The 18,532-nt window shown below is 44.3% G+C and overlaps 1 protein-coding gene and 1 long non-coding RNA gene across 4 annotated transcripts in view; one reads left to right on the top strand and one right to left on the bottom strand.

The window, feature by feature from the left end:
- Positions 1-11,889, top strand: part of LOC119468940 — a 16,460-nt gene extending 4,571 nt beyond the window's left edge. The window contains exons 2-3 of the long non-coding RNA XR_005197750.1: positions 7,687-7,689; positions 11,870-11,889. This is a non-coding gene — a long non-coding RNA (uncharacterized LOC119468940). The remainder of the gene's footprint in view (positions 1-7,686; positions 7,690-11,869) is intronic.
- Positions 7,577-18,532, bottom strand: part of NAAA (N-acylethanolamine acid amidase) — a 25,125-nt gene continuing 14,169 nt past the window's right edge. The window contains exons 5-11 of one of the 3 annotated variants that reach the window (XM_017514812.2): positions 18,318-18,394; positions 14,301-14,473; positions 14,090-14,152; positions 12,962-13,028; positions 11,665-11,693; positions 8,794-8,911; positions 7,577-8,262 (exon numbers count right to left, since the gene is read on the bottom strand). In XM_017514812.2, the coding sequence (XP_017370301.1) occupies positions 8,836-8,911; positions 11,665-11,693; positions 12,962-13,028; positions 14,090-14,152; positions 14,301-14,473; positions 18,318-18,394 (485 nt within the window). In that variant the 3' untranslated portion in view covers positions 7,577-8,262; positions 8,794-8,835. Of the gene's footprint in view, positions 8,263-8,793; positions 8,912-10,315; positions 10,412-11,664; positions 11,694-12,961; positions 13,029-14,089; positions 14,153-14,300; positions 14,474-18,317; positions 18,395-18,532 lie in introns of those variants that run through there. The other 2 variants (XM_017514813.2, XM_017514814.2) reach the window with 2 other exon arrangements.

The following is an 18,532-nucleotide window of genomic DNA, read 5'->3' as shown; positions in this document are numbered from 1 at the left end:
CTGGGTTCAAGCGATCCTCCTGCCTCAGCCTTCTGAGTAGGTGGGATTACTGTCATACACCACCAAATCTGGTTAATTTTTGAATTTTATTAGAGACAGGGTTTCACTATGTTGTCCATGCTGGTCTCGAACTCCCGACCTCAAGTGATCTGCCTGCCTCCCATAGTGCTGGGATTACAGGCATGAGCCACTGCACCCAGCCCAATTGTGTACTTTTTAAAAACAGAGTATTTTGAAAATTACCTCTTCATCTCCCATGTAAGCTCTGTAGGCCAAGCCATTTTAATTAAAATTTTTTTCTTTCTTTTGAGAAAGGGGCTCAGTCTGTTGCCCAGGCTGGTGTGCAGTGGCACAATCACAGCTCACTGCCGCCTTGACCTTCCCGAACTCAGGCAATCCTCTTGCCTCAGCCTCCCAGGTAGCTGGGACCATAGGCATGTGCCACCACACTTAGCTAATTTTTGTATTTTTTGTAGAGATGGGGTTTTACTGTGTTGCCTAGGCTGGTCTCGAACTCTTGAGCTCTTGCAATCTGCCTGTCTCTGCCTCCCAAAGTGCTGGGATTACAGGTGTGAGCTGCTGTGCCCAGCCAAATTTTTTTTTAATTAATTCTTTTTTTTTTTTTGGCCAGGCGAGGCGGCTCATGCCTGTAATCTCAGCACTTTGAAAGGCCAAGGTGGGCAGATCACTTGATGCCAGGAGTTCAAGACCAGCCAGGCCAACATGGTGAAACCCCATCTCTACAAAAAGTTAGCAGGGCATGGTGGTGTGTGCCTGTAGTCCTAGCTACTGGGGAGACGGAGTTTGCAGTGAGCTGAGAACATGCCACTGCACTCTAGCTTGGGCATCTCAGTGAGACTCTAATGTCTCAAAAAATAATAATAATGAATAAATAAAATTTAACTTTTTAATTAAAAAAATCATTGATTCTTCTTTTAAAATTTATTTTATTGTGTTAAGAACACAACATGAAATCTACCCCCGACAGATTTTTTTTCTTCTGTTTTTGGAACAGGATCTCACGCTGTCACCCAGGGTGGAATGCAGTGGCATGACCGCAGCTCACTGCAGCCTCAACCTCCCAGGCTCAAGTGATCCTTTCACCTCTGCCTCTTAAGCAGTTGGGACTACAGGCATACATCACCACTCTCAGCTAGTATTTTTATTTTTTGTAGAGGCACAGGTCTCACTATGTTGCCCAAGCTGGTCTCAAACTCATAGACCCAAGCAATCTTCCTGATATGAACAGGAGACAGGGAAATACTGTGCAGTTCCCTGGCAAAAGCCCCACCCTCAAGCCTGGAAACCCGAGGCACTAAATGGGAACAGGCATTACTGTTTTCGTGCCCAAATGTTGCATCTTGGTCCACCACACCCCATTTCCTGTACCTATATAAACCCCGAACCCCTGGGTCCATGAGGAGATGCGCGGAAGAGCCAAAGAGCAGAACAGCACAGCTGAGAAGGTGAGAAGAGAAGGGGCATCTGAACATCTAAAGGAATCTGGCTGGGGACAGTTGGAGAGGATTTTGTCTTGGACTGGTGAAGTCCAAGGGATCATCTCCCCACTCCATCCCCTTTCCGGCTCCCCACTCACCCCACTGAGAGCCAGCACTCAATAACACCCCCACATTCACCACTCTTCAAGTCTGTGTGTAACCTGATTCTTCCTGGGCACCAGACAAGGGCCCAGGTACCAAAGGGGCACTGAGCTGGTTAACACTTAAGCCCTCTGTGAACAGCAGAGCTAAAAGAGCACTGTAGCACACCCACTGTAGCACAACTTCAAGAGTTGAAGCACCCACCCCTAGAAGCTGCCTGTGGGGCTGGACCCCAAAAGTGCTTGCTCTGGGTTTCTGCACCTGCCTGTCTGTGTGCCCCCCAGCTTGTTAAGGGTTTGAGCTTGTGGCAGCTGAACAGAGAGCCATATCCCTGTTGCAGGTCCTGCAAGGGAAGCCTAGGAACTCTCCTGTTTCACTCCCACCTCAGCCTCCTAAAGTGCTGCAATTACAAGCATGAGCCAGCAAGCCCGGCTTAACAGATTTTTAAGTCTACAATAGGCATAATGTGCAGATCTCTAGAAGTTATTCACCTGGTATAAATGAAATTTTACACCAATTGAATAGCAACATCCTATTTCCCCAACCCCTTAGCCTTGGACAACCACTCTTCTATCCTGCTTCTATGAGTTTGACTGTTTTAGATACCTCATATAAATGGAATTATTCCAGTAAGCACTGTGATTGGCTTATTTTATTTCAGATAATATCCTCCAGGTTGTCATACTGCAGTGAAGAAAACCAAAATATGTCACCCCAAAATATGCCTCTTTGAAAAAAGCAGCAAACAGGCCATGTGCAGTACTCCTAAAAATACAAAAAAAAAAAAAAAATAGCCAGGCATGGTGGTGCACCTCTGTAATCCCAGCTACTCAGGAGGCTGAGGCACAAGACTCACTTGAACCCGGAAGGTGTAGGCTGCAGTGAGTGGAGATCATGCCATTGTACTCCAGCCTGGGTGACAGAGTGAGACCCTGTAGTCCCAGCTACTTGGGAGGCTGAGGTGGGAGGATCACTTGAGTCCAGGAGTTTGAGGCTGCAGTGAGCTATGATCATGCCACTGCACACTAGCCTGAGCAACAGAGTGAGACCTTGACTTTAAAAAATAAAGAAGAAGGGGCCAGGCACAGTGGCTCATGCTTGTAATCCCAACACCTTGGGAGGCCAAGGCGGACAAATCACGAAGTCAGGAGGTTGAGACCATCCTGGCAAACATGATGAGACCCCATCTCTACTGCAAAAATACAAAAAATTAGCCAGGCATGGTGGCGCCCACCTGCAGTCCCAGCTATTCAGGAGGCAGAGGCTGCAGTGAGCCGAGATCGTGCCACTGCACTCCAGCCTGGGCGGCAGAGCCAGACTCCATCTCAAAAATAAATAAAATTTAAAAATTAAAAAAAAAAAAAAAGGTAGTCTTGCTCCTCTTCTTCCTCTATCAGGAAGGACAAAAGCTAATCCCTAGAGACAACTCTAGATCCTTATCAGCCTGGACGTGGCAGCAGAGAAATCTATATAACAAACTGTACAAACCAACCTTTATCTACTGTTCAAGTCAAATAAAATGTACAGACAAATTTAACACTTTTTGCGGAAGCAAGAATTGCAATTCCGGGCATACACAGAAACAGGGTGATCTTTGGTATGTTCAAAGAACAAAGAGAAGGTTGGAGACTTTATAAAAGGGAGAAATGTTACATGCTGTTTTGAAAGAATGTTCACTGGCACTAGTAAAGTTTTGAGGAGGGGGCAAACTCTGATTGGTGAGTGACTGTGGTGGGTAAAATTAATCTTACAGTCTCAGCAGCTGTTTCAGTAGCTACTAGGTAAAACTGTTTTCAGGTTTTAACAGGCGGTTTCAGTAGTCAGGCTTGCCAAAAATTACATTCTCAGAGCAATGTTATGTGCCCTGTGTGCTTTTTCCTCCTTTCCTCTAAATGCTCTTTTATAATTAAAAAACTTTTTTTAGAGATAAGATCTCCTGCTGCCCAGGCTGGAGTGCAGTGGCACAGTCACAGCTTGCTTCAGCCTTGGCTTCCTGGGCCCCAGCAATTGTCCTGAGTAGCTGGAACTACAAGTGTAAGTAAGCCACCACACCAGCTGATTTTGTTGTTGTTGTTTTTTGCAGAGACGGGAGTCTCCTTACATTACCCAAGCTGATCTTAACCTCCTAGTCTCAAGCAACCCTCCTGCCTCAGCCTCCCAAAGTGCTGAGGTTACAGGCGAGAGCTACCATATCTGGCCTCGACTCTTTTATTTGGGCATGACGAGAATGATGCAATTCATATAATTAACTTTCTTTTTTTTGTATGAGACAGTCTGGGTCTTGTTGCCCAGGTTGAAGTGAAATGGTGCAACCTCGGCTCACTGCAACCTCCACCTCCTGGGTTCGAGAGTTTCTCCTGCCTCAGCATCCCAAGTAGCTGAGATTGCAGGCAGCACCTGCTACCACACCTAGCTAATTTTGTTGTTGTTGTTGTATCTTTAGAAGAGATAGAGTTTTGACTGGGCGCAGTGGCTCACGCCTGTAATCACAGCAATTTGGGAGGCCAAGGCAGGCAGATCACGAGAACCAGAGATCGAGACCATCCTGGCCAACATGGTGAAACCCCGTTTCTACTAAAAACTACCAAAAACTAGCCAGGCATAGTGTTACGCACTTGTAGTCCTATTTACTTGGGAGGCTGAGGCAAGGGAATTGCTTCAACCAGGAGGCGGAGGTTGCAGTGAGCCAAGATAGTGCCACTGCACTCCACCCTGGCAACAGAGCAAGACTCTGTCTCAAAAAAAAAAATAAATAAATAAAAAAAAAAGAAGAGATGGGGTTTCACCATGTTGGCCAAGCTGGTCTCAAACTCCTAACCTCGGGGGATCACCTGCCTCGATCCCCCAAAGTGCTGGATTACAGGTGTGAGCCGCTGTGTCTGGCCGATTAACTTTCATGCTACCTATTGTTTACTATATATTTGCCTTCCCACAGTTTGCTGCCTCTAGAGACTCAAGGCCCTTTTCCTTTGTCTTGTCACTTCTCTAAAAATTTATAGCTCCTTTGCTAAGATGCTATATAAAACAAGTCCAAAACAAACCTTTGAGTTACTCATTTCTGGGCTCTCCATATTGCATATTCAGTACACATGTTAATAAACTTCTATTTTTATTTTGTTAATCTGTTATTTTGTTGTTGTTCTGTTAATCTGTCTTTTGTCAGTCTAATTTACAAGGCCCCAGTGGAGAACATAAGATGAGTAGAGGAATTGATTATTCCTCCCCCACAGCAAGTTCTCACTCTGTTGTTCAGGCTGGAGTGCTGTGGCATGATTATAGCTCACTGCAGCCTCAAACTCCTGGGCTCAAGTGATCCTCCCACTCAGCCTCCCAAGTAGCTGGGACTACAGATGCATACCACCATGCCTAGCGAGGTTTAAATAAAAATTTTTTTCAAGACAAGGTCTTGCTATATTGGCCAGGCTAGTCTCAAACTCCTGGGCTTAAGCACTCCTCAGCCTCCCGAATAATTGGGATTACAGATGTGAGCAAATGTGCTTGCCTGCCTTCTTTTTAAAGGGTGAATAATATTCCATTGTATGTACATACCACATTTTCTTTATCCATTCATGCCTAGATGGACATTTAGATTGTTGATAAGAATGTTACTTTCCTCCTGGTATTGGAAAGACATCTTCCAAATGGAGATTTTTATCTCTTGTTTTCAGGAAGACAATGGGGAGGATCAGAGTGACTTTCTTGTCCCTGCTGGTTTTTTAAAGTGCCTTTAGCTCAAAGTAGTCCTCATCCCAAAGTGGCATATTTGGGGTGGTGTGTTCTGAGCTCCTTCAGCATAATTGAAATTCAGAAGAAAAGACACAAGAGAATGTAGGAGAGCAATTCTGAGATAGCCGAACATTTTCTAAAATTGAATAAAAGACACAAATTTGAAATTTGGGGAGCACAACAAATCTCAAGCAGGCGTAAACAAAATTCAATATCTGGACACATTGTAGTCAAACCACATGACACTGTCATCACCCAATGGGTTCTTCTTGCCCACTGCAGAGACAAAACCAATTCACTGAGATCATACTATTGCAGTAGAGAAAGAGTTCAATTAACAGTCCTAGCAGGAGCGTTGGTGCTATTACTCAAATCAGTCTCTCCAAGAACTCAGAGACTAGGGTTTTAATGGATGATTTGGTGAGTTGGGGGCTAAGGAAGGGGGTTGCTGATTGGGGATGAAATTATAGAGTTATGAAAAACAGTCTTTATGCACTGAGTGTGGCCTTTGGGTGAGGGCCACAGGACTAGTTGACTCATGAGTCACAGGTCCTGGTGGGATCAATTGTTTGCCAGAATGCAAAAGTCTGAAAGAACATCTCAAAAGACCAATCTTAGGTTCTATAGTAGTGATGTTCTGTATAGGAACAATTGGGGAAGTCACAAATGTATGACCTCTAGCCACATGACTCCTGAACAGCAAGGGATTATAGAAACTATGCTTACATTTAGCAGAATTTGGGTTCCTCCCATAATCCTAATCTCAGACGTCCATTAGTTTTACAAAGGTGGCATTGCTCCCTAGCAGGGCAGAGGTCAGTCTTAGAGAGGGGTTATTATCATCCTTGCTTTAAACTATAAACTAAATTCCTCCCACAGTTAGCTTAGTTTGTGCCCAGGAATGAGCAAGGACAGCTAGCCGGTGACTCTAGAAGCAAGATGGAGTCAGCCATGCTAGATGTCTCTCACTGTCACCATCTTCGCAAAGGTGGTTTCAACAAAAAGGACAAATATCTGAAAAGCAACCAGAGTGTTGGATTACTTCAATCATTTTCCTGATGAACAGCCCTCAGTGCCTTGGCTTTGCCTGGTTAAAATTAGGGTATTCTCCAAATTTCCATTCAGAGATCATGGCATATTTTCAAGAAAACAGGAATGGAATAAGACTAATAAGTAGAAATTTAGCCAGGCCAACATGGCAAAACCCTATCTCTACTAAAAATACAAAAATTATCCAGGCATGATGGTGCACACCTGTAGTCCCAGCTATTCGGGAGGTTGAGGCATGAGAATCGCTTAAACCCAAGAGGCAGAGGTTGCAGTGAGCCGGAATTGCACCACTGCACTCCAGCTTGGGTGATGGAGCAAGATCCTGTCTCAAAAAAAAAAAAAAGACTAATGAGTAGAAATTTCTAGTTTCAATGGCTGTGTAAGGTGTGATGCAGCTGGTATGAGTAAACTACTTCTTAAATTTGATTTTTAAAAGGGCGCTGGATGATGAAAATTAAACAGTACTTATCCGACACTGTCCAAGAAGAAACACGAATATTCTGGGCCACTAGAGAGGTTTGCAGTATGGCAGGGAAGGGATGTTCTGTACCTGGTAACACTTCCTTCTAGACATGCTACTCACTTTGCCAAAGGGAAAGTTAAACTTGGGAATCGAGACACATAAAAACTGCCTTCCTTTTGTTCTCAAACATAGCTGTAATTTCAAGTGGTTGCTTCATCTTCTGTAAAATGTAGACTTACTGAGCATGAGACAAATGCATCATTGACTTTCCCTCCATTCCCTTCTTTTCATGTGCTAAATGTAGATTCACTGATTACCAATGAGAGCTCACAAAAATGTAACCACGTGCCTCACTACTGTCTACCCCCCATCCTGCTTGCTCTTTCCCCTTTAAATACTGAAGCTCCCCAAACCATCTTTTGGAAAAGCACAGGACAGGTCCTCCTGTGACTCGTGTTTCTTTTTCCCCGGGCACGTCCTCAGCCATGGCAAAATAAACCTCTCATGGATTGAGTGCTGCTTCAGTCACCTTTTCATTTACACTTTTAACCTTTTCTGATGTCATCCTCAAGGACATTTCTTTCATGAACATGTGAAAAATCAAACTCTACAAAGCAGCTGTTCATTCCCTTGAATCGTGACACTTAAATAACATCACAACTAAGAGAGCTGCTTTCTCAGCACAGCCGTTCAGAACCACAAGATTTCAGAGGTAAAAAGCAGGGGGAACACACACTAAATTTCTTGGAAGATTTTTTTATTCTCCTTGCCAACATTTCTTTTGCCATTTTATTACTTAATTTTGTGACATTAAGAAATAATTTGGCTTCATATTACTTTTAAAAGGCAGTAAGAAAGTATCTATTGAGAAGGAAGGTCTATAGGTTTTTTTTTTAATAAAACATTAGAAACATTATAAAACATGAGACTCCCATTACATGGAAATACATGATCAAAGATCGGACTAACACACATTCACACAGGCTCTGTTCGAAATAGAGTTCTCCATTTCTTTCTGATTAGCCTTTTTTCTTAGGCTCTTTCAGAAGCAATTCACAATGAACAGAGGTCTTGCCAGCTCATTTCATTAGTGGAGAAGCAAAGGTATGATGACAGAATCATGAGAAGATGGAAATAAAGCCTGAGGATATGGCTTGATCTTTGAGACCAATTATCTTTGAGTTATTCAAGCCAGGATAGAAGCTTAGAGAGGATCGAAGCAAACCATGAGGGAAAGGGAACGCAGGTCAATCCCCATTACTGGCTTTATCACAAGCTCCAAAGTGATCTTCCAGCCCCACTTTGCAAGGTTGAAAGTTAAATGAGGAAGGAGCCTGCATTGTTTGTGACATAATACAATACTTTCACTTTGTTTTCTTTTTTAATGTGCAGCTCTTCAAGAATTTCATTTTAAAAAGTAATCTGTAAGGGAAGAAAAAAATGCACTTAATTCAAACACTGATTTTGTCTTTTTGAGATGGAGTCTCACTCTGTTACCCAGGCTAGAGTGCAGTGAATCTCAGCTCACTGCAACCTCCACCTCCTGGGTTCAAGAGATTCTCCTGCCTCAGCTCCTAAGTAGCTGGGATTATGGGTGCCTGCCACCACACCTAGCTAGTTTTTTTGTATTTTTAGTAGAGACAGGGTTTCGCCATGTTGGCCAGGCTGGTCTCGAACTCCTGACCTCAGGTGATCCACCCCCCAAAGTGCTGGGATTACAGGTGTGAGTCACCAAAGTGCTTGGATTACAGCGCCCAGCTGAAGATTGGTTTTCATATAAACAATTCCAAGTAAAATATCTAATGATGACAATCTGACGCAAATGACAATCATATGCCAGATGCTTGTCAGAAAATATATATGTATAATTTTAGGGATGTTACCATCCTCTGTGAGAAATACCAGCACAAACCCACCTGACCCCTTCTCCCCAAAACAACAGTGACAACAAACCTTTCACAGCACGGGTGAACTTGCTCTTCTGCTGACTTACTTTCAACTCGGGTTTCTGATCCTTGTCGTGTACTTGTCTGGGCTAGAAGCGGTCATTACCGTTGTATAGACTGTGAGGCTGAAAATAACGAGAGAAAATTTTATGTACACATCATTTTCTCTAATATGCCAGGCTGGAGTGCAGTGGTGCGATCTTGGCTCACTGCAAACTCTGCTTCCCGTGTTCAAGCGATTCTCCTGTCTCAGCATGGTGGTATGCCACTAGGGAGGCTGAGGCAGGAGAATCGCTTGAACCTGGGAAGCAGAGGTTGCAGTGAGCTGTGATTGCACCACTGCACTCCAGCCTGGGCAACAGAGTGAGACTCGGTCTCAAAAAAAAAAGTCAGACTCCTCAGAGCTCTACCCTAAGGCAGTGGGGTAGACAAAGCCTTGGCCCTCGCCCTTGCTCTGTCCTACCCCCAAGGGCCTTACTTGCATACATGTGACATCACTGCCTTTGCATTCCCCACCAAGCAGCTACCCCCGGGCTCTTCTTCAGTGGTTGTGCACCCCCATCAGGAGAATACCACCCAGGGGAGAGGACCACAGAAATCCTGGAAGTGGAGGTGGGGCTGTTCAGGCTGAGAACTATAGTGTCCTGGGTACTTGGGAAGACTCCAGGTGGGCAAATGCCCTTGGCCTAGCAGATTCCTTATACCATGGTTTGAGGGGGCAGTATCACAACTAGAGGAATTCCAGAGTGGGGCCTCTGAAGCTCCAGGATCAAGACACCCACCCCACCCCTCCAACTTGCCCAGATCTAAGGATGAAAACTATAGTGTCATTGATTCCACATTCCGTATAGCAAGTTGCTTGAGCTTGGAGGTTGCGGCTGCAAGTGAGCCGAGCACATGTGCCTAAACACCTAAACAACTTGAGCACATGTGCCCACATGCACACACACTTGTCTTGGAATCCAGCTGAGATGCATGTACAAAATATCAGAGCTGGGTTGTTCAGAAACAGGCAGAATTAGTAGCACTGGGCCCACAGCTAAATCATACACCCAGTTAAAGACAGCGCTATAAGCAAGTGCAGAGCTCGTCCAAGGGTAATGGAGATTCCCTAAACATGACCTTAGTTGCTTGTTTACTTTAGTCATAGTTCTATTTTCCATCACTGTTTTAATATTTTCTCTGCTGATAGCCACAGAAGAGGATGCAGTTGTATTGCAGGCGGGTGTTATTTTGCAGCACAACACAAGGGGGCAGCATAGAGCTAACTGCCTTTGTACAGACTTTGTTGTTTTTCTTTTTTTTATTTTCAGATACAGCTACACTTATTTCTATTAACCTCACACAACTGAACAGCTTCAGCTGAGGTTAATCATTGCAATGATTAACCAATGTAAAGGGCCTGAGAGTCAGAAGTCTGTGTTAATTCTGGCTCCAAGGTGAGTGTTATTTAAATGCAGTTTCTCTTGAGTTTTCAAGTATACAACAGAGAAAAATACTACTTGGCAAACTGTTTATAATTTCTAACCATTTTATTTTGACAAAACCATTTCAGAAATCATTTAAACATTCATAGCCGTTAACTCAGTAATTCTACTTCTGGAAATTCAGCCAAGGGAAACAATCTGAAAGTAAGTAAGCAGGGGAGAGGCGAATGAATATGTTTATTTCAGAGTTTCAATAGAGGAAAATCTAACAACCGGAGAATGCTTAACTCAATTATAATGCAGCCCATTGGCCACTATGCCGCCATGTGAAATTATAAAGGCTGCTCAAAGCATAGAAAATGCTCCGTTTTATTTAAATAAATATAATAACGATTTTATTATAACACTAGTTTTTAAAAGATATATTCATCACTTCTATAATTGCCTAAAAAAACTGTAAGAACACAAATATAGTTTTTTAACCCTCATTTAATAAATGACTATTAAAAGGGCAAAATTGTGCCCTGCTATGAAGGGTACAGTCAATGGTGCATTGGAGCGGTCTCCTACAGGCTGGTGACGACCAATTAGTAAATATGCAGGAAGTGTATGAGCCAACTATAAGCCTCAAATCAGCCTTGGTGGGAGCAGTCACACCATGGAAGTCAACAAATGCTACAAATCTAGGAATTATTTTTGTTTGTACCCTCCCACACAAAGAGCTGGTTTACTAGCAGACCACTGGGTATGCTTTGTTACTCAAATAGCTCATCTGTTTGAGTAGTAGAATATTGACTAATTAGTTTTTCCTTTTTTTTGAGACAGAGTCTCGCTCTGCTACCCAGACTGTGGCATGATCTCAGCTTTCAACCTCCCAAGTTCAAGGGATTCTCTGGCCACTGCCTCCCAAGTAGCTGGGATTACAGGCATGCACTGTCACGCCTGGCTAATTTTTGTATTTTTAGTAGAGATGGGGTTTCACCATGTTGGCCAGGCTGGTCTCGAACTCCTGACCTCAAGTGATCCGCCCGCCTCAGCATCCCAAAGTGCTGGGATTACAGGCGTGAGCCACCACTCCCAATCTGCTTTCACAAAAGAAAAGAAAAAAGGGAAGGGAAAGGAGAGAGAGGAGGGGAAGGGAGGGAAGGGGAGGGGAGGGGAGGAGAGGGGAGGGGAGGGGAGGGGAGGGGAGGGGAGGGGAGGGGAGGGGAGGGGAGGGGAGGGGAGGGGAGGCTCTTCTCACCTGATTTATAGTTGTTTAACACCCAGCTTCCACCCCACCCCATATTAGTCCCATGAGAGCAGAGACTTTCTTTTGCTCCCTGCTATACCCACAGGAGTGCCCCCACAGCCTGGGTACAGGAGGCCTCACATCCTTGCTGAGCCCAGGAGTGTGTGAGTTCAGTGCTTTGGGGTGCTGTGTGAATAGACACGTTTAACAAGTCACTTACTTGTTATAAACTGGAACCACTGACAAAACCTGCATAGGAAAAAGTCATATTATAGAGAAGATTAAATGGTAGAAGAGACACACATAGAATATCTATGTGGGGGCCGGGTGCAGTGGCTCAGGCCTGTAATCCCAGCCCTTCGGAAAGCAGAGGTGGGAGGACTGCTCAAGCCCACAAGTTCAAGACCAGTCTAGACAACATAGAGAGACCCTGTCTCTACTAAAAAAGGAAAAAAAGGAAAGTCTATAGAAAGAACACAAGAACTCTTTAGTGTATCTTGAGGTGATAGTCGCAGACTTTCTTTTTTGAGACAGTCTTGCTCTGTCATCCAGGCTGGAGTGCAGTGGTGTGATCTTGGCTCATTGCAACCTCTGCCTCCCAGGTTCAGTGATTCTCCTGCCTCAGCTTCCCAAGTAGCTGGGATTACAGGCACACACCACCATGCCTGCCTAATTTTTACATTTTTTAGTAGAGAGGGGGTTTTACCATGTTGGCCAGGCTGGTCTCAAACTCCTGACCTCAAGTGATCCTCCCGCCTCAGCCTCCCAAAGTGCTGAGATTATAGGCATGAGCCACCACACTCAGCCTCACTTTAAAGAGATTTTAAAGGGAAAGTACTAATTGATACTACAGAATATTGGATGGATCCAGAAGGTGAAATGAAACCAGGAAGAAAAGGTATTTATTTAAATCCAGAACAATGGATCCAGCTGAAGGAACAGATTTCTGACATTGATGATGCAGTAAGAAAACTGTAAAATCGGAGCCATATAAAACCTGTACTGTTCTAGTTGTTTTAATCTGTCTTTTTACATTGGCTTTTGTTTTCTAAACATTGTTCTCCAAGCTATTGTATGTTTGAATTGCAGAAGAATTTGTAAAATGAATACTTTTTAAAAATATGCACTGTTAAAAATGTTGAGTGAAGGTAATTGTCAACCTTATTAAGGAGGATTGCTTTGTGTCCACCACCTAGTGTAAAATAAAATCAAGTAATCCAATCTTTAAAAAATATTCTTTAATTCTCTTTTTTTCCTTAAACAATGAACACATATTACAACTATGCCTTTTTCTTTTTAATATGAAGAAAAACTTAGGTGAAGTGGACATTGTAACTTATATAGAACCAAGTTCAGAAAATGTTATATGACTTTTCATAAATGTCTTAAACCAAATAAAACTTTTATCAAATAAAACATTTTCATCTACCAGATTTGTTTGATTTCAGAGGGGTTTTTCATATTCTCTATTAACAAAACAGCAAACATGCTGGGTAAGCCGGACATACACAAGTTACCTGGAAAAGTGCCTCCAGGCTGAGGTTTGCTTGTCCTGTGGCATTAAGGGCCTTGATGGCAGGTGTTCTGTAGAACAATGGTCAAAGGTCACTTGGCACTTCAGCAAGCCCTGAAGCCCATCAGCTGTCATTTTTGGGAGGCACAATGCAAGCTCTGGTCCCATTATCTCCCTTTCTCCAAAACAGATTCCGGCCCCAGGCCTGTTTCCCCTAAGGCCCAGCCCACCACGGGGGAATTCATCCAGCAGCTGGGCTGGTTGGCCCCATCTGCTCAAGAAAGCTGGGATGATGAAAATGTGTGGCTGCAGAACTGAGCAGTGCCCAAATTTGTGGGGCACAAAGCCAAGGCAACGTGTATAGCTACCTGCACTTTGGAACTGTGCTGACTTATAATTACAATGTTTACAACTTGAAGGGACAATTAAAGCCCGTGACTGGTTTATTTATTTATTTATTTGAGGGCAGAGTCTTGCTCTGTCACCAGACTGGAGTGCAGTGATGCGATCTCGGCTCACTGCAACCTCTGCCTCCCACGTTCAAGTGATTCTCCTGCCTCAGCCTCCCAAGTAGCTGGGATTACAGGCAGGCGCCACCACCCCCTGCTAATTTTTGTATTTTTAGTAGAGATGGGGTTTCACCATGTTGGCCAGGCTGGTCTCGAACTCCTGACCTTGTGATCCACCCGCCTTGGCCTCCCAAAGTGCTGGGATTAGAGGCATGAGCCACCGCACCTGGCCGACTGGTTTATTTATATTTAAATAAGAGAAATAATTTCCTTCTAAAAACATCTTGCCTAGAACACCATGAACCTGGCCCTTTGCTTTCATTTTACAGATTGGTAAACAGAGGCCTGAGAGCCACCCAGTGAGTCATTAGCAGAGCTGGTGGTGGGCTGTAGGGCTCCTGACCCTGAGATCCTCCCAACACTCGCCCAGCTGCTGAGAGGCTCTGCCCACTGCTTTCCTCCACACAACGCTCCCTTCCTGGCCAAGGCACTGGCGAAGGGGCTCAGGTACGTTTTCTGGGAGAGGACAGCACCTGTAGCTCTTGCCAGTGCCTGGGACAGAATGGGCGCATTCTCCTGACCACAAGAAGACACTGCCAACCGGAAAGCACATAGCAGCCTACCTCCGGTCGTCTTGTTTGGGTGCTGGCTGCCAGTGGTCGTAATTTGTCTCAACTCGGAACCACCTAAAACAGAGCACATCATCTTGTCTTATCCAAGGCAATTTACAACATAGCAAAGGAGATATATTAGCAGATTTAAAATACCCCTTATTTCACCAATTTAAAAAAAATAATTTGATACAAAATGACCAGAGCTTTCAATTCTACTTACCCTCCATTCAAAGGATCTAGAGGCCAAATGTCTGCTGGGCCATCTCTGTTTCTTGTGATGACCACTCCCTCCTGGGGGGACGTGCCACCAACAATGTAATAAACATCAGCAATAAGGGGAGTCTTGGCCAACCTGGCAACAGCTGCTTCAAAGTTTTCCGACTCATTCAGGGTCTGAACAAAAAGACGAACTTGCATGAGCAACCTCACCAGCGGTTGGGTCCACACCAGATGATGCAAAAAGGATCCAAAGCACATTCTCCTGATATGTCACGCCATGACTATTACCTTGAACTGCTCTGACCTTATCCTCTTGTCATCAGGGCTCCTAAGATGGAAGAAATCTCAGCTTCAAAGGGGAGCCTGTAGCAGCAGGAATTTCTGACAGGCTGCTGACAAGCCCTAGGCCTGGCTCAGCCCCCACGGGCTGTGTGCTCTCCGGGCAGATTGCCCTCACAAAGGACTCCTCGCGCTTCTTCATTGATTTATTATTTTAACAGGTTTTTCTTGAATACCTACTGTGTGCCAGGCACTGTGCTGGTTTGGGGATAAAGCAGTGAATGAGTTGCCTGGTCTTGTTCTCCCCAAACCTCTGAGGAAGACAGAAAAGTCAATGGGCAATAGTGACACAATGTAATGAATGTTCACACAGGAGAAGAGGATGCTAAGGATGTCACAGCAGGGGACCCATCCTCACCAAGGGCAGTAGAGGAGGTACTGCAAGGAAGCATCACATGAACTGAAGCCAAAGAGACAAATGGAAATGAGTGGTGAAAGTGGTGGTTGCAGGGTGAGGAGGGGAAGAAAGTGTTTTGTCCGATGGACTAGACTAGCAAAGGCTTGGCGATGAAAGAGTGTGTGCTACATTAGGGCGCTGAGCTTAACTGGTGCTCAGACACCCTGAGGGCCCACGAAGACTTCCAAAGGCCTGTGGCAAGGATACTTAAGGGGATCACTCCCCAAATCTTCAGCTTCCACCTGGGCACCTTCCAAGAGCTGATCTGTTCAAGATTATCCTTCAGTGAAGGGACTGCTCTTCCCGTCTCCACCTTCACAACCACTCTGCTGCCATGTTCTAAAGGAAGTACATTGTATGCTCACCCATCCTGGATAATGCCAAGGCACACTGTCAAGGGTGGAGGTGGTGACAGGGTCAAACAAAAGAATAATTCGAGATATCTGTGTCTGCAAAGGCTCCATTATTCAGCATCATAAACCCTAACAGCAATAAGTAAAAGGCAGGAACACTCTACAAAACCCATGTCAGGGCTTTGTAGTTTTCCTGCCTTATACTTACTGCTGTTAGGGGTGAGGTATTCCAGCCATAAAACCGAAAATTATTACTCTAACATTCCCTTCATCTTTCTGTGTAAAAACTGGCCATAAAAAAATGATCTGTCCTGGCCAGGCATGGTGGCTCATGCTTGTGATGCCAGTACTTTTGGAGGCCGAGGCAGGCAGATCACTTGAGGTCAGGAGTTCGAGACCAGCCTGAGCAACATGGTAAAACCTTGTCTCACTAAAAATACAAAATTAGCCAGGTGTGGTGGCATGTGCCTGTAGTTCCAGCTATTCAAGGAGGCAGAGGTGGGAGAACCGCTTGAACCCAGGAGGTGAGGGTTGCAGTGAGCCGAGATCACGCCACTGCACTCCAGCCTGGGGACATAGTGAAACCCTGTCTTAAAAAAAAAAAAAAAAAAAAGGAATGATCTGTCCTAACTTGTTTGACTGTAGGTCATATGATCCCCTTTCCAGAGAGGATCCTGCCCTGTATCCAGAAGAAGGGAATGTATGCTCAGAGAGGCCAAGAAGAATCTAGACACACAGGCCTAGCTGGGTTTTCCCCCTCCTTCTACTAGCACTTGGTCTACTTTTTTGTCCAATCATATTTTGATATGGCATTCCACACCTTGTTAAACACAAGCATAAAAATGGACAATGTTGCCTGTATCTTTGGGTCTTCGTTCCAAAGACTGCTATGTCATATACATGTTAAATAAATTTGTATGCCTTTTCTCCAATTAATCTGCCTTTTGTGAGTTGACTTTTCAGTGAAACTTCAGAGGGCAAAGAGGAAATTTTCCCTTGGCCTTTGCAGAGGTAATAGGAGGGATGGAATATTTGTTTGCTTATGTTGCCTATAACATCCCCCAACCACTATCAAATTCATTGCCTCTAACCCGTGACAACAAAGTAAAAGGACATCAATAAAAAATACTGAAGGCCGTGGTGACTTATTTTACCCAGGTGACAAAGTCACGGAGTGCAAATGCCTCATCTGTCTCAGGAAATGGAAGAAATGGGCAGTGACTGCTAATGGACATGAGATTTCTTTCTTCTTTTTTTTTTTCTTTTTAAATTTTATTTATTTACTTTTTTTCTTGGGTTCCCACTATGTTGTCTGCTGGACCTGAACTCCCGGGCTGGAGGGATCCTCCCGTCTCTGCCTCCTGAGTGTCTGTGACTGTGGGCACCACCGCACGCAGCAGATTCATCCTTCCAGAGATCATAACAACCTCAGCATATGGACTTCTTTTCTTTCCTTATCAAGTCAAGAACTTTCACCTTTTTGATACAGGAGATAGAAATAAATTATTTCGGCAGATAGTGGGGGTAAAAGAGTCCTTGGAAAGGCTTCCTTTCTAACAAAAAGCAGCCCAAGAAATTATTCTTTTCTAACAAAGAGCAGCCTGAAAAATTGAGCTGCAAACATAGATAAGCAAGCTGGAAGCTCGCATGGGTGAATGCCCGCAGGAAAGGGCTACCTGGGAGCCAGGTATGTTCAACACGGAGGCTCCACCTTCCCTTTTCTTTTTTCTTTTGTTGTTGTTGTTGTTGTTGTTTTTGAGATGGAGTCTCGCTCTGTTGCTCAGGCTGGAGTGCAGTGGCATGATCTCAGCTCACTGCAACCTCTGCCTTTCAGGCTCAAGGGATTCTCCCGTCTCAGCCTCCGAGTAGCTAGGATTACAGGTGCGCCACCACCACACACAGCTAATTTTTGTATTTTTAGTAGAAACAGGGTTTCACCATGTTGGTCAGGCTGGTCTCGAACTCCTGACCTCATGATCTGCCTGCCTCAGCCTCCCAAAGTGCTGGGATTACAGGCATGAGCCACCACGCCTGGCTTTTCTTTTCTTTTTTTTTTTTTGAGACAGGGTCTCGCTGTGTTACCCAGGCTGCAGCGGCATGATCTCACTACTGTAGCTGTGGCCTGGAACCCAGCACGTTTTAAGAGGTTTTTGTAGAGCAGATGTTCCTTTTGTTGTGTGCAGAGCTGCCTTCTAATGCATTTGCTTTGCTAGTTTGGATATTTGCAAATGGAGGTTTTAAAAGGAGGGTACATCTGTATCCGTAGAAGAGCATAATATTATTTCGTATCTCAATCAGCTATTGTGGAAAACTCTAGCCTGTAACAAAGATTCTCTCTTTGACCAAACTGTAGCCAGGCTCCTCTGAGTCCTCTTCTCTATTCGACCTTGACTTTGGCTTATAAAGACTCAAACAAAAACTAACACAGTTCCTAACAGCTCAAGGCCACATCTCTCAGATGACTAGTCCTCCTTAAAGTGAAGGTAGGGCCCCTGTCTCCCAGTCTCTGTGGGAAGGTAGGAACATAACCTCTAAGCTGCGGTTGGCAAATTCAAATTGGTTTCACATGGACCAACCCCTCCTCTCCATTTTTCACTTCCCTGATTCTGCTAAGCTCCTGTTCCCTCCCCTTCTTTTAAAACACCCATCTCTGCACAAACCGAAGTTGAGCTCAGTTCACACTGGGCTCTTCCTTACTGCAATAGCACATACTGATTAAAATCTGTCCTTACCACTTTAACTAGTGTCTGCCTTTATCTTTGACATGTACTAAAAAGGTTTATATGCACTTTGCAAACATTTAGATGCTTATTCTTTTAAGGAGCTCCTTACATTAAAAGCAACATTGTTAAATGACACAGAACAGTTTAGAAGGTGGTTTAGAAGGTGAAGGTGGAGTTAAGGAGGGCTCCACATTAAATATACTCACAGCGCGGATCAGCCAGCTGACCGGGATGTGTCTCCGAAAAAGGGCAGCGATAGCATTCTCCCACCACCAGCCTTTATCTGCCAAGTTGAGTATATATGTTATATATGTGTGTGTATATACATACATGCAACAGATATGTTATTTTAGCAAGGAAATATATATAGATAGATAGATATTCACTCAAGTTTTGAAAGCAGAATCTTTTGTACCAGGAC

This window comes from Cebus imitator, unplaced genomic scaffold (genome assembly GCF_001604975.1).
Source record: "Cebus imitator isolate Cc_AM_T3 unplaced genomic scaffold, Cebus_imitator-1.0 Scaffold537, whole genome shotgun sequence".
NCBI classification, from domain to species: domain Eukaryota; kingdom Metazoa; phylum Chordata; class Mammalia; order Primates; family Cebidae; genus Cebus; species Cebus imitator.
Note: the sequence above shows the minus strand (reverse complement) of the source record. Positions and strands in the feature narration are given on the sequence as shown.